The 16,861-nt window shown below is 37.1% G+C and overlaps 1 protein-coding gene across 1 annotated transcript in view; it reads right to left on the bottom strand.

Moving 5' to 3' along the window:
* Positions 1-16,861, bottom strand: part of mus201 (rad2 superfamily protein mus201) — a 296,493-nt gene that overhangs the window by 255,638 nt on the left and 23,994 nt on the right. The window contains exon 2 of the mRNA XM_090412474.1: positions 9,440-9,615. Coding sequence (XP_090268600.1) covers positions 9,440-9,615 — 176 coding nt within the window. The remainder of the gene's footprint in view (positions 1-9,439; positions 9,616-16,861) is intronic.

Raw genomic sequence — 16,861 nt, 5'->3', positions numbered from 1 at the left:
CAGCTGTTGCAGAATGTGTGGTGGAGATACTTAATGAGCAGTTCATAAAGATCTTTCAATCTTGTGAATGTGACTTCATGGAGAGATTAAGAGCAGTTGATGATGGGGAGGAGAGACTGACTGTAAGTGAGCAAGAGGTGTTTGGGGAGTTGAGTAAACTAGATGTAAATAAGGCTGTGGGACTTGATAATATATTATTATTATTATTATTATTATTATTATTATTATTATTATTCAGGCCTCCAAGGAGTCAAAAGACTCATCGAGGGACGTCCTTCCTAAGACATAAAGTCTGTCAAGACTCATCGAGGGGAGGTCCCCCCCCTGAGAAACACAAAGTCTATCATACCACTCTTTAAACTCACTGACCGTTCTCGCTCCCACCACTCCATCAGGCAATACATTCCACGGCTCAACCACCCTCCACACAAAGAAACCACTCCTTACCCTCTTGCTCACAGTTTCCTTTCGTAACTTCCAGGGATGGCCTCTTGTCATCACTCCTTCGCGCTGTTCAACCAAGCGAAAGAACTCCCCAGTGTCAACCCTGTAACCACCTCTCAACAGTTTAAAAGTCTCAATCATATCACCTCTCCTTCTTCTATCCACCAAACTCTGCAGTCCACATTCTCTCAGCCGATCCTCATAACTATCCTTGTACAGTCCTGAAACCATCTTTGTCATCCGTCTTTGTATCCTTTCCACAGTTAATTTATCCCCTTCAAATCCTGGGGACCAAATCTGAGAACAATAGTCCAAGTGTGGTCTGATCAGAGACTTATACAATGGAATGATAACCCTCTTATCTCTGCAGGTCAGTGTCCTTCTCATAATAGCAGCAATTATCTGTGTTACCTTCACCAACGTTGCAATATGTCCCCTAAACTTCAGGTTTCTATCAATCATCAACCCCAGATCTCTTGTCTCCCCAACTTCCTCCAGTATAACTCCTCCCATAGAGTATGCAGCATCCCATCGATGTTTCCCAAACCTCAAGACCTTACATTTTGCTGCATTAAACTGACATCCCCATTCATTTGGCCATCTATCTAGCTTATTCAAATCCTCTTGCAGGGCTACCACATCTGCACTATTACTAATAATCCTTCCCAGCTTCGCATCATCTGCAAACAACTGAATATCCCCTTGCAATCCACTGGCAATGTCATTGATATAAAGGTTAAACAATATAGGTCCTAGTACTGAGCCCTGTGGGACCCCACTTGTAACCTTCTGTCTCCTTGAAACTGCTCCACCATACACAACTCTCTGATACCTATCAGACAGCCAATCCTGAATCCAGTTGACCAATCTGACATCCAGACCCATGTACTGCAACTTAAATATCAGCTTATCATGTGGCACCCTGTCAAATGCCTTTGCTAAGTCTAAGAAAATTGCAGTATATGCCTTTCCCTCATCTAATGTTCTTGTAACTTTATTATAAAAGGCTAGCATATTGCTAAAACAAGAGCGCCCTTTCACAAATCCATGTTGACTCTCACAGATAACATTACCCTCATCTGCCCAGTGCTGTATACGGTCCCTCACTACTTTCTCCAAGATCTTAACAACTACTGATGACACACAGACTGGTCTATAATTAGAGACTTCCAGTCTGTTACCACCCTTATGCAATGGCACTATCTTACCTTCCTTCCATTCCCTTGGCACCTTTGCCAAAGCCAGACTTTCATTGAAAAGCCATGTTAAAGGCACTGTCAATTCCCTAGCACATTCTCTCAAAACTCATGGTGAAATACCATCCAGTCCCACAGCTTTACTGACATCCAGAGTACTCAGTATCTGAAACACACTCTCCTCCTGTACCTCCAGACCTCAAACCAGTCCTATCCCTCTAGCATTAAAACTGACTCCTATAGGATGAAATACTCCAATAAAATGTTCATTGAACAATTCCACTATGTCCTCTGCATCAGTCACTCTATTCCCATTTTTATCCCACAACATCATTCTTCCACAGTTACCGCATATCACCGCATATTCTGAAGGAATGTGCCAGAGAGTTGACACCTGCCTTGACATATTTTTTTAATACGAGTCTTGCACTTGGTCAAGTCCCTAAAGAGTGGAAGGAGGGCAAGATTGTGCCACTTCATCGAACTCAAGCATCAAACTATAGGCCAATCTGTGTGTCAGGTGTTGTGGTTAAGTTGTTGGAGAAGCTTGTGAGAACTAGGATCCAGAGTTGGGTTGACAACAATGGTATAATCTTTGATGGACAGCATGGATTTGCTAAAGGGAGGTCATGTTTTAGTAATCTACTTACTTATTACAATAAAGTGACTGCTTCCTTGGACAGAGGAGAAGGATACACAGTAATATACTTGGATTTCGCAAAAGCTTTTGAAAGAGTACCTCATGATAAGTTGACAGTTAAACTAGAGCAGATGGGGTTGCATATTAGATTAGTGCATTGGATTGGAGACTGGCTATCTGATAGGTATCAACAAGTTGTGTATGGGGGTGCAATATCCAGGAAAAGGAAAGTCACTAGTGGAGTGCCTCAGGGATCTGTTTTAGGGCCATTACTATTTAACTTGTATATTAATGATATTGGCAAAGATTTGGATGGAGATATTCAGTTGTTTGCAGATGATGCAAAGTTGGGACGAACCATAAAGAGTAGTGAAGATATTGTGGCCTTGCAAGAAGACTTGAATAAATTGAGTGATTGGGCAAGCAAATGGGGATGTGAGTTCAATGTTGCAAAATGTAAGGTTTTATAATTTGGAAAACAAAGATGGGATGCAGAATTTATGCTTGGTGAGAATATATTGTTGGAAGTAGAGGAAATAAGAGATCTGGGGGTGATAGTGGATAAGGATCTAAAATTTAGGGGACACATCACCAAAATTGTGAAGACAACACAAAGACTTCTGGGAATGATGCGGAGGACACTGACGTGTAGAAGTAGGGAGATTCTTGTTCCATTGTATAAGGCTTTGATTAGGCCACACATGGACTATTGTGCCCAGATTTAGTCACCTGGTTTTCAGAAGGATGAAGAGATGTTGGAAAGGGTCCAAAGGCGACTGACTAAGGTAGTTTTTAACCTCTGGAATGTCGAGTATGAGGAAAGATTGAAAAGATGTAATTTGCAGAGTCTAGTGGAGAGAAGGAAGAGGAGAGATATGATAGAGACCTACAAGTTGGTAAGGGGTTGTTATAGGATCAATGGTGGAGAAGTTCTACAGAGAATAGTGGGAGATCAGGGGAGAACCAGAGGTCATCCCTAGAAACTGTATAAAGAGGGTGTGAGTAGGGGAGTGAGAGGCAGGTTTTTTTCATGCAGAGTTGTGAGTGATTGGAATGCCTTGCCTGAGAGTGTGGTGTCTGCAGGGAGTTTGAATGTGTTTAAGATGCGGTATGATGAGATGTGTGCGAGATAAAAGGACCTCCTAGATGAGTCTTTGACTCCATGAGGTCTTGTTCAATAATAATAATAATAATAAGTTAGGAACAACAACAGTCAAGTCTGAACTGGCATTCACGTGGCAGGTCTAGCATGAGGCATTAGTGAGTGGAAACTATCTCAAGAATGCCAAAATTGAATTACTGCTCTGTGCGAATCAGGAAAGCTATAACTTAAAGTACTGTTCAATGTGAGAGGGTCCAGGAATATTTCTTTTGATTTTAAGATGCGTCTTTCTAGTTCATCAGGGCATTTATGGACATTTGTAGTAAGATTCCAGTCTATCTGGTGTTGACACTCTTCTAAATTAGAGTTGGCAGAGAAAAGGATATGACTGGAGAGGGTGCTTGCAAAGGTTCTGTTGTAAGTGATATCACATTGATGCTCTTCGAGTCGTAGAGAGACAGACTTATTGGTTTGCCCATAATACGGCCAGCTTCCCGCAACTACAGATGATTTTATATACTCCTGGGAATTGAAGTTGGTGTTGTTTTAGCTTAGGTTGACTCAGGAAAGAACGAAGTTTCGGTAGGGTAGTGAAGCAAATTCTAATATTAAATTTCTTCATAATTTTCGCCAATTTGGGCGATAGAGAACTCACATACGGTAATGGAATGTGAGCAATAGGGTTAGAGTTATCTTCCTGCCGAGGTTGGAGATGTGGGTATAGACGGTTAGAAATGCTTCGAGGTGAGTAACAGTTGTTTAAGAATAAATGTCATAAACAAATCTTCACAAACCCTTTCTTCAGCAGAAATAAGCATACTTTCTAAAGGGCTCAACTTTGTCCGTCTCCTACCTCTATTCCAAAGGAACTCTTTCTCACCAAAATAGAAAAGGCTGCCTCACATCTCCCAAAACAAGTAACAAACCTACTCAGAATAGAATCTATTTTTACAATCAACAACAGTCATCTGCCTCCAGATCTCATGCTGAAAGAAAAGCTATCCACCAACTTTGTAATAACAACGACATAATTCTACCAGCAGACAAAGGAAATGCAACAATCGTCCTTAACAGATCTGATTACCACACCAAGATTAGCAAATTATTAATGTCTAATACTTAGTGTCTTCTGCAAAGTGACCCCACGAGATAACTTCGCAACCGAACCAAAAACCTTCTCAAGTCAACTTCGGAATTTCCAAGACACACCAGGTTATCTCTGTTTTCTTCATCCGCTGAGTCCCTGTTTATAAGGCCTTCCAAAGATACACAAAGCAGACACACCTTTAAGAATGATAGTTAAAGGCATTGACTCACCCACTTACAACCTGTCAAAATACCTTGCCTCATCCTTAAAAGATCTCACTGGAAATTCTTCCTCATATATCAAGAACAATGAAGATTTTGTATCTAAGGTAAAAATTTACAACTCAGGAGTCTGACAGAATAGTCAGTTTTGATATTGTCTCTCTCTTTACAAATGTTCCTACCGAAGAAGTCCTCAATATCCTAAAAAACAAGCCCTCCAAAAATTTTTTCTCCTTATTAATGCATTGTGTGAACTCTGGTTATATCTTATTTAAAGGAAAAATCTTTAAACAAACCAGCGGCTTTACTATGGGTAGCCCTCTGTCTCCAGTGTTAGCCAACATTTGTTTTGAAGACTTTGAGGAAAAAGCAATTTCTAGCACTACACTAAAACCCAAACTGTGGCTTCGATACATAGATGACATCTTCCTCATCTGGGAATATGGTGCAGAGAACTTACAAACCTTCCTAGATCATTTGAACAACTGCGACCAAAATATTAAATTCACATCAGAACTTGAGGTGAACAGTATCCTCTCCTTTTTAGATTTAAAAACTACTAGGATGCCTAATTGTCTCAAATTTTCTATTTTTCAGAAAACAACTCATACGGACAAATACTTATATGCCTCCTCTCATCACTTCCCTCCTCAGAAACTCAGAATTTTCACCACTCTGGCTCACCGTGCGAGATCTCTAATTTCAGAAGAAGACCTTCAAATCAAACTTATCCACCTCAAAAGCACTTTCTTAAATAACTGCTACTCACCTCGAAGCATTTCTAACTGTCTATACCCACATCTCCAACCTCGGCAAGAAGATAACTCTAACCCTATTGCTCATATTCCATTACTATGTGAATTCTCTATCGCCCAAATTGGCGAAAATTATGAAGAAATTTAATATTAGAACTTACTTCACTACCCTACCAAAACTTCGTTCTTTCCTGAGTCAACCTAAGCCAAAACAACACCAACTTCAGTTCCCAGGAGTATATAAAATCATTTGTAGTTGCGGAAAGCTGGCCGTATTATGGGCAAACCGATAAGTCTGTGTCATATGACTCGAAGAGCATCAATGTGATATCTCTTACAACAGAACCCATGCAAGCAACCTCTCCAGTCATATCCTTTTCTCTGCCAACTCTAATTTAGAAGAGTGTCAACACCAGATAGACTGGAATCTTACTACAAATGTCCATAAATGCCCTGATGAACAAGAAAGACGTTCTGGACTCCTCACACACGAACAGTAATTTAAGTTATAGCTTATCTGATTCACACAGCGCAGTAATTCAATTTTGGCATTCTTGAGATAGTTCCCACTCACTAATGCCTCATGCTAGACCTGTCATGTGGACGCCAGTTCAAACTTGACCGTTGTTGTTCCCAACTTGTTTATGTTTTATGTGAGAAGTTCACTTTTTTAGCTTGTTAATTTTCCAGTTTTTTGTGATAGTGTGTACACCTGAAGAAGTCGGCATTCCGATGAAACTAGTTGTGTTCTAATTAAAGTTTTTTTGTCTTATCTCGGTGTTTCTAGTCAGTAAAATTCTAATATAAAAATGTGTACAATCTGAGTAAATACCCTTTATTTATAAATATATATATATATTTTGGTCTCAATTAATAGCAGTAGCTTAATCTGACACTCCATATACATATATATGGAAATTATTTTTTCTAATACTTCATTTAGCAATAAATACATTTTAAGGCCACATATAGAACTGGCACTAGGAGAAGAACAAGCTGGTTTCAGACCAGGACGAAGCACAATTGATCAACTAATCACATTAAGAGAGCTAACAGAATAGACACTAGAGTACAACCAACGTTGCTACATAAATTTCATAGACTTTCGTCAGGCATTTGATTCAATCCATAGAAGAGAACTATGGAAAACTATGGAAGAATTTGGAATTGCCAACAAAACCATAAGAATAATAAAGAATCTGTATGAGAAATCTCAAAGTGCAGTACGAATGGAGGAAACCTTAACCAACTGGTTCCACACAGAGAGTGGAGTAAGACAGGGATGCAATCTGTCACCAGACCACTTCAATCTTACACCGGAAGAAGCAACCAATAAGACCTTAAACAATGAAGACTCCAGAATCAAAATATATGGGAAAAATGTGACAAATTTAAAATTTGCCGACAACATTGCATTACTTGCAAGCACAGAAGAAAATCTACAGCGAATTTCTGATAAAATAAAGGAGGAGTGCATAAAATCTGGATTAAACATATAATATATCTGTTCATATTAAACGTATCCATTCGATTAAACATATAATACATTTGATATATATTATTAAACATAATATATATCAAATATAGACAAAACAAAAATTATGCAAATAGGAAAAAGAACCACCAATCTGAAAATTGAAATTGATAATGAGAATCTAGAACAGGTAGAAAACTTCACTTACCTTGGAGGAGTTATTGAGTACAATGGTGAAATTATGAAAGATATAAGCAGACGAATCAGTCAAGCATCCCAAACTTTAATAAAATATGGAAGTCAAGAGACATCAAACAATAACAAAAGTAAGAATCTATGAAACAATGGTTCTTCCAATACGCCTCTATGGCAGTGAATGCTGGAATCTCAAAAAGACTGAAGAGAAAAAAAAATTATTAGTTACTGAAATGGGCTGGCTAAGAAGATTACTTGGAGTATCTCTGCTGGATCAACTAAGAAACAAAGACATAAGGAAATTACTAAAACAAGAAATAACAATAATAGACAAAATCCAAGAAAGAAGATTGCGATGGTTTGGCCATGTGACCACAATGGGAACAGAAAGCCTACCATCTAAAGCCCTGAATACAACGATGGAAGGCAAAAGATCCAAAGGATGGCCTAGAATTAGATGGATAGACAAAATAAAAGAGGACCTGAAAACCAAACCACAACAAGCGACACGAAACTGGATATAATTGTTCGAACTCTCCCGGGACAGACAGAAGTGGAAAGAGTTCATTCGGCCTCATCATCATCCACATAAATGATGGAAGAGAGAAGAAGAAGAAGAAGAAGACATTTTCAGGCAGTGACAAAAAGACTTGAGAAGAATGATGAGAAGCATGATATGCAACATTAATGGATATCGCATATTGTGAACTGGAATAAATGATATCCAAGAGCAATAAGATGACCTGAAAGTGGCTATGAGATTTAAAAATAAATAAAAAGTAAAAATATCAGCTACATACATTTAATAACATTTAATAGACCTTGCAATCAGATCTCTCTCTTAATGGTTTCAATATAAAAATAATTCAAAAAGAAACTAAAGAGATGTGGTTAACCAGTATCAAGATATCCTCCAAAATTCCATGTTCTAAAACAGTGGTCGCCAAAGTGGTCAATATAACATTTTTAGGGGTCGATTCGGGCTCAGAGGTCAATAGAAAAATATAAGACATCATTGTATGGGTAATATTTAATTCCGTTAACTTGGATTACCTCCGTCCTGAATGACAACGCGATTAAGAGTGAATCGTGGGAACAGTGACATTAAATAGGACCTGTAAGATGGAGCAAGGTCATGAAAATAGTTACGGAGGCCAATGAAGTAGGCCAAAACAAAGTATTTACCAATAAACGGATTTGAGTGGTTCCCGCCCGGCCGGCGTGGTGGGAGCAAGATTGAATACATGTAAGTATAAGTAAATAAGAACCGCGCACGTGTTGATCCCAGTCTCATTTTTGCGCATCGACATGCAAATGAGCATTAATGTTCTAAAATTCATCAACATACATATTATAATTCAATCGTTATCCATTCACGAGGTAAAGTTCTCTATGTTGAAGAGTTCAGCAGGGCTGGTAGTAATACCAGTGATATTACTAGTGATAGTAATAGTAGTAGTAAAAGTAATATAATAATATATATTATACATATAATAAACACTGTAACTATAAAATAAAAAATCTAAAAACTCACATAAGCGTCTTTTTCGCTTGTCCTATTATAATTACGTAATAGTAAAATAGAGGGGGGGTCAATAAAAAGTCAAGAAACTCTTGAAGGGGTCGATGGTCAAAGAAGTTTGGCAACCCCTGTTCTAAAAGATCTCTAAAATATTCCATGAATCCTTAAAATTACATTCTTTACTCTTGTGAGGAAAAAATGCTCATCATCATACCTTAGTTACAAATAAAATTTATCTATGGATAGCATTCAGAGTAATTTTATTTATAATTTGAGGCTCAAATTAATACAAATCGTATATAGTACTGAAATAAGAAGTGAAGAGCTGATAGATTACATTAATCTTTTATCAGAAATCTGCCTTAGTTTCCCTTCATTTGGTGAAACTAATTAACATCGTTTTGCTGCAGTTCTTTCGAATCTGGGACACTAATGTTTTTAATCATTCTTTCATCAACAAAATGTTAATATGAATGATATATGCCTGGTTCTGGAAATATGGATAGTGGTAAAGAGGAACATCTAAAATGTATTTATTCATTTATTAATGACTGTTGTTGGCATCTTTTCCAGTTGCAGTTATCATGCTGCATACTGTATGTTTTATACTGTTTCTACTGGTCCTTTGATTTAAATAAATATAAAATGCCAGCTTTAGAACAAATGAATTATGAGTGTAAATAATTTATTACTAATAAATGTGTCAATAAATGTTACTAATAATACTTATGTATTATGTCACAAAAATACGTCTTCCAGTTACTATACATATACGAATTAATACAAACTAGTAATATACAAACTATAGTTTGCTTCTTTAGCTGAGGGGCACTACCATCAAATACAATCACAGGTTTTATTTTGTAGAACAAAAGCTTGCATAATCTATGAAATAAACCCAGAAGATGAGCATTGTGAAGAGGTCGCCCATTATCATCTCTATATCCTTTCAAAGCTTGATTCAGCCATATACTGATATCTGTATGCAAATAAGGAATTAGCAAGAATTTAAATATTTCTTTAATAATGATGATAAATGGATTTAAAATACTTAAAAGAAATATTCAAATATATAAGTAATGACATATTAAGACACAGAATATAATAATATAATAAGCAAGCACTTAGCCATTTACTGCAAGGTTATGCCTTGTAGTAAATGGCTGTAGAAAATCACCTGTTATGGTAATCCCTTGCATGGCAAGCTGTCCAATCCAATGTTGAAAAGCTTGTCAATATTGGATTTGAAGACTTGTAGATGACACTCTTTAGGAAATGCATATGGGGAAAATTATTAAAATGACAGCAATACAATGAATGAATGAACGAAGAGGAAGTTTTAATTTACAGTTCGGAGTTCAACTGCCAATGTCACATTTGTTTCAACAGATTCAGAAGAGCATGTAGAAATTATAAATGACTATTCAGATGATCTGTCTTTAACAACCAAGTCTTGCTGGCCTGCTCTTTGTACTTTTCATGCAACTGATTATTATCAATATGAACATACAAGCAGCAGCAACTGAGTGGTAAAAGAAAAGTAAGGGATAGGTCATTAATAAACCTAATTGCTTGCTCTCTCTCTCTCTCTCTCCATCCCCTGTATTAAGTTAGGGATTTTCAGAGAACTCTTTGGAACACCATCCAAATGTGAGAGCAGTATTTCATGAGTGGATGGATTTGGAATTTGAATAGAGGTAAAATAATGCCTTGAGGGAGAAAACCTAATTTCTTACATGCTAGGAAGATGACATTTTTAATGACAAGAGAGATTGAAGGTTAGAGAAAATTCATCCCAAGGAAAAAAAAATCTGTCAACTTGTCTAGAAATCTAGATATTAGCAAAAAGCAGTGGGGCTGAAAAACGAAAAAAAAAAAAAAAAGTTAAGACTTGGGGAAAAACAATTTTTTTTTACGTGAAAGAAGACAAAATTCTGGGTCTTACTAGGATTAAAATTAACAATTTTACCAGAAGGACACTGAGGAATGATTAAATGATGATAAACAATAAGAGTTTAAGGTTGTAGAAGTTTATCTGGAATCTGTCAAATGAGATAAAGAGGAGTGAAATGTATATTTATCAGCAAAACCGTGTAACGGATTTGCAGTCAACTGGAAAAGGAAGAGAAAAGGTTTATTATTATTTAGAATATGATGATACAATGGCTATGATGTGCATACAGCAATGTATGGTAGCATCTTATTAAACCAATATATTGTAATTAATGTAATGTAATGTTGTCTCTATAAATTGCATATATTCTATGACTGGCATGTCTGTTTAGCAAGATATAAAAAAAACTATATCTACTACTACTGCACTACCTTCAAGGGCGAGTTGCTGCTCTATCCAGGTATTTGCTTACGCTTGGAATCGCCGATCTTTATATAGTTTCTATATTTAGCATGAAACTCTTTGAGTTTTTATTCAGATAAAATAAAACAATTTGGGATATAATATCCCTTAACTTAAATAAGTTCAGGTCACCGAATTGAAGCCTTTGCTCTTCATTATAATTAGTAATTTAATAGGACACCTCTTGGCAATTCTCATAGAAGGGATGTAAGTTCTGTTCGCTACAAACTTGGTATTAACTTGGTCTACCTACTCACTGATGAGACCCCAATGAGGTTGGAAACCGGTGCGGGACGGATCTGGCTTTGAGAGGCTCCCCTTGGAGGTAGGTTTTTGCCTGTCTCTGAGTGGGGCCACCGCTGAGATTATGGCTCTGCTTGGTGGTGGGGTGAGCCTGCCACTGGGTAGAGCCAATGCTAAGAAGTTCTTCTCAGTGACGGGGTGAACCTGTCATCGAGTGGAACAACGCTGAGTTGGGCGATCTTTCGGGATCGTCTTATTTTTAGAGTCCGCTTCACCTATACGTAAGGTCGAAACTGGTCTGGATAGTGACCTTCTCTCATAATGTTGAACAATAATACAGCTCCTAGGAGTTAAGTTCACATTATGGGTAAATATCAAGAATAGTGATCAGAGCTTGCTCCACCCTTTCTATGAGTTGCCTCAGCTTGCACTACCTTCAAGGGTCAGTTGCTGCTCTATCCAGGTATTTGCTTATGCTTGGAATCGTCGATCTTTATATAGTTTCTATATTCAGCATGAAACTCTTTGAGTTTTTATTCGGCTAAGAAACAATATGGGATATAATATCCCTTAACTTAAATATAAAAAAAAAAAAAATAAAATAAAATAAATAAAAAAACTGAATTTCAGGATGATGGAAGCTTACTACCTTTGTGCCAAACCCCAATCAAAGGCATCATAAGCAACACTTGAAATTCCTCAAATTTTCCATGCCATTTATTCAAAGGTGGGTTTGAATGTTGACAGGACAGTTGAATTCAAAGTTGAAAAATCAAAACATGTTTTTGGAACAGTATGAGAATGTTTACCAGGATCAACAAGAAATGGAAGGAAACTAAGAAAAATACAGAAGCTTCAGAGTTTGGCTTTTTCTGCCAGTTACAATGAAACAAATTGATTCATGAAAAAGAGGTGGAAACAGAGTTGGACAAAAGCTGCAGCCAACAATTGTTGGCACAGCTTTTGGCCTTTCAAAATAAATTATAAAACTGTTGATAATTTGCAGCAAATTGTAATATGATAAATTCTTTTCTTCTACAGCTTTGGCATACTTTGGTACAGGATGAGAATTTAAAGTGGAACTTAAGATATACTGATGATATCGTACTAATAACAGAGAATGAAAACGACATGAACTCCTTGCAAGAATAGAATGGCATTGCTTGATACAAACTCAAAATTAACATCAATAAAACAAAGCTAGTGATCCTTGATAGGAATCATAATAGAAACAGTTCAGGACAATGAATCTGAGTTCTTATCTGAGTTCCTGCTGTATACTAATGGGAGTCATATGAAGGAATATGAAGATGAATTATGATGGGAAGATGATCAATGACTCACAAAGGCAATTAAAAAGAAAATTAATGCTTTTGAAATGTGAGCCTAGAAGGATGCTTCGAGTTCTTTGGAGACAGAAAAAAGAACCAACCTGAGAATCAGAGACCAGTTGAATTCTGAAATGAGTCTCTGGAGTATGGAAAGAAGAATCCTCAAATATTCTGGACACATCAAAAAGAGAGAGAGAGAGAACACTGAAAAACTCTTCATGCAGGACAAGATGTAGGAGCTACAGGAAGAGGCGGCAGGCCACATGGGAGATGGCTAGATCAAATCCCTGCTCTAACTGGACTAAGGTTGGAGGTTGCAACTTAGAATGAAAGAAGACAGAGAAAGGTGAAGGAGACTAATGGATCAGGTCACTAGTCCTCAGTCATGGGAAGACTGACAAAGAAGGCCTAATAATACTCTTCCATGTACTGAGAGGCACTAATGGAATTTTCATTTTTTTCCCGTACCCAAAAAGATGTTTTTTTTGTCATGTTGTACCATCATTTTTTTGATATAACATCATTAATTTGATATAACTACATGAAAAAATTATTGGTATAATTTTTTCATGTAGTACTATCATATCCTGTACACCCCTTGTGGGTACATGGCAGGAATTTGATGATGATGATGAAAAAGATGGTTAGAGAAGTGAAAACCAAATTTTCAAGACTAGTTTATAATTCACATGCCAGTTCCAATGCAACATTTTAGTTACCTAACAAGGCAGACAAGGAACAAAAAAGGTACCATGAAAAAAGGTCTATGAATCATTGAAGCATTACAGCAAAGACAATTTATTTTTTTAAAAAAAGCATGTTTACATATATTTATACTTGACAAGAAATCATATTCCTAAAAACAATAATATAACTTCTTGGCAAGTTTAATTTAACTTATAACCAAGTGAAAAAACTTTCTACAACTATCTCTGATTCAGAGTATTTTAATAAGGTGATACATCTTTTCACTACTTCTATATGGAAAATATACAAATTCTGCATTACTTCAACCTTGGTATCTTATCTAGGTCTGGCTCCCAGTGATGACATTTTAATAACATCTATCTTCGAGCTTGATTCTGATAAACAGAAGGGGTTCGGTTCTACTTGGCAGTAGATTTTTGCTTGTCACTGAGCAGAGCTACTAATGAGTGATGAGAATTTGATGAGTTTAATAGTGATCCTTTTGAGCCGCTCAGTGATATTTGGTGCAATCTTGTAGATCACTCGGTTTTTGAGAGAGGTACCCCTACATTTAAACTATACCTCAAGAAAGGTTAAAACTAGTCTGGGTAGTGGCCCTTCCCACAATGTATAGTAGTATACATATCTGCAAGGATGGGTATTTTGCATTATGGGATACTAAGACAATTAATCTGAAGTCATTCTCCCTCTATATACAGTTTTAGACAAGAATATAATTTCTTGGGAAGTTTAATTTAACTTATAACTTAAAGCCACATAAAAGAGTGAAAAAAACTTTCTAAAATTATATTCTTATTTTAATCCTATACCCAAGTGTAAGTGCAAAGTAACTTCCTGACTGGTCTAATCATATAGCAAGGCTATTGACTTTACATCAACTGCCTTAGTATCCCATAATGCAAAAACATTATGGGGAAGGTTCACTACTCAGACTGGTTTTGACTTTTACCAAGGCTTCATCAGAGGAAGCCAAACCCAAGGTTAAATTAATTAATGCAGAAGTTATATTTTCCATATACAAGTAGAAAAAAAAATGTTCCTCACCTTATTATTAAATAAGATGAGAGATAGACGTGGAACATTTTTATACTTGGTTACAATGTATATCATATTTAGCATCAATTTTTGTCTCCAACTCTTGTACAGACAACCAAGGCAAGCTTCCTCCCACTATTCCAAGAACTATCATAGTATGACTCCTCTGATCTTTCACCAGAAGGGCATCAGAAAAATACTTAATAGCCTTCTAATAAGTCTCCTGGCCCTGATGATGTTCTTCTAGTTGTACTAAAAGCTAATGCTCCAGAACTAACAGCTGTCCTGTATCACCTTTTCAAGTTGAATCATGCCTCTTCCAGACTCATCTGGCATCTATCCAACTGCTTGGAAGTAGAATTTTATCTAGCCTGTTTCCAAAAAGGGAGATAAAAGTCAATCATCAAACTAGTATCCTACTGTTTTGATTTCAATATTCTTGAAAAATAATAATGGAAAAGGTCATTGACAGCTAACTGCTTCACTACCTGAAACTGACCAATTACTTAGAGATGACCAATATGGATTCTGCCATTCTTACTCCACAGCAAATCTAGCTAACCTCAACCCACCTTAGGACACAAGCCATGGAAAAGCTAGAGAAACTCAAATGTTTCCTCTTGATATTTCCAAGACATTTGATCAAGTCTATCATCATGGTCTTCTTACACCAAGCAAGCAGCTTATGGTATTCCTCCTACCCTCTGTAAGAACCTTAGAAGCTTCCTCTGGTCATGGTGGATTTCCTTTCATCAGATTTTTCCGATGTTGGAGCATCTGAGGACTCTGTGTTTTACATACATTCTTCCTCATATATCAATAATCTTTTCTCTCTGATATCCAAATCCTATTTGTAGTTTTGCTGATGGCAGTACTTTCAATTCCTCTTTTTCATTCTCAAACCTTGTAGTGCTCAAGTGATTCATGCTTTGAGATTCTTTATAACCAATGCCTTAAAACAGATTTTCATGTGAGGTGAGGATAACCTGGTTAGTTTTAATGGCATAGCTTCTGGGTCTGGCTCCCACTGATGAGCCCTCAATAAAGGTCGAAACTGGTCTGGGTAGTATTCGTGTGTAGAGGCTTAAGTGCTGTGAGGACATCATGTTGGAGGCTTAATGGAATGTATACAGCACTCAGAAAGGATTAACATAGGTTTAATACTTCTTATATTTCGTCCTAGTCACTAGGACATCTTTGGGGATTACAAAAACAACTAATGTAACATGAACACAAATAACCTGCAATACTATGCCCAACCACGTGGGTGACACTAAAGTCCTATCTAGGTGGAGCGCCCTCTAAGGGTGGTTGTAGGTGGCCTGGAATGTAAGGTGGGACCTCTGATGATCAGTGTTTCCCAAATCTTAGGAAGCTTAATGCAACCATATTTATTAAGATTTGGTTGATTTTTGAGAGCGCTGCTGCTACTTCTAAGAATAATCTCTCTTTCTTGAATTTGCCGTGGTGGAGCATGGTGGTTTTCTTCAATGATACTCTGTGGGTGGTGTCCAAAACATGGTCAGCCAAGCCTGAATGGCCATAGTTGTGTTTAGCGATGTACGACTTGTGTTCCTCCAGGCGGATGGATGCTGATCTGCCTGTCTGTCCAAAGTACGCAAGCTTACAGGAACAGGGTACTTTGTAAACTCCAGGCAGAGAGAGAGGAGGGAGCTGATCATTAGTAGAACGGATAAGGGTAGCAAGTTTGCAGTGGGGCTTATATGCTGTGTGTAGGTTGTACTTTTTTAGAATCTTGGCTATTTTTTCGGATGTGCCATGGATTAGGGTATGGTGATGGCATTTAAAAATCTTATTGACAAGAAGGACAGGGAAGGACATAACATTATACATATCTGCAAGGAGATGTGTTTTGCATTATGGGAGATACTGAGATAGGAGTGATGTAAGCTTGCTCCACTTTTTGCAACGAGTTTCCCGGTGTTGTACTACCTTACCCCAGTCCTGAAGATACTTTCAGGCACAAACTTCGTTTGCTCACACTTGGATAAAGGATTAAACTAAATTTATTATAGTCTAACCAAGTGAAAAATAAACTTTCAAAAGAAGTACTGGATTGGATTCCATGAGAGGAAAAACGACCACAACACTGACCTAATTCACGATGGATTGATGATATCATCAGATTTGCAGGAGTGACATGGAAAAGGAGAGCCATGGACAGGCAGTTTTGGAGTAATCTTGGAATGGCCTTCATCCAGCAGTGGATCGACAATGGTCGATAATGATGATGATATATATGTAAGAAATTTTTAAAAAGAATCTAAGTCAAGCAGCTCTTAAAAGTAAACTAGACTCAATTATATATAAATATTATTAGAAAAAATATGAAAGGATTTGAAAACAAGAACCAAATTTTCAACTCTGAAAAAAAACCGAAGTAACCAAATTCTGAAAAAAAAACACTGAATGATTCAACCAGGCAATCATGTGGTGAGACAGTTTTCAAGAATACACAAATCCAAAGTGCATGATGAACTCAAAGTAAGAATACAGAAAATAAATATCACAAAAGTGGCAAAATAGTCTGG

Source organism: Typopeltis vanoorti, chromosome 22 (assembly GCF_054136105.1).
Source record: "Typopeltis vanoorti isolate ZY-2024b chromosome 22, IOZ_Tvanoo_1.0, whole genome shotgun sequence".
Lineage (NCBI taxonomy): Eukaryota > Metazoa > Arthropoda > Arachnida > Uropygi > Thelyphonidae > Typopeltis > Typopeltis vanoorti.
Note: the sequence above shows the minus strand (reverse complement) of the source record. Positions and strands in the feature narration are given on the sequence as shown.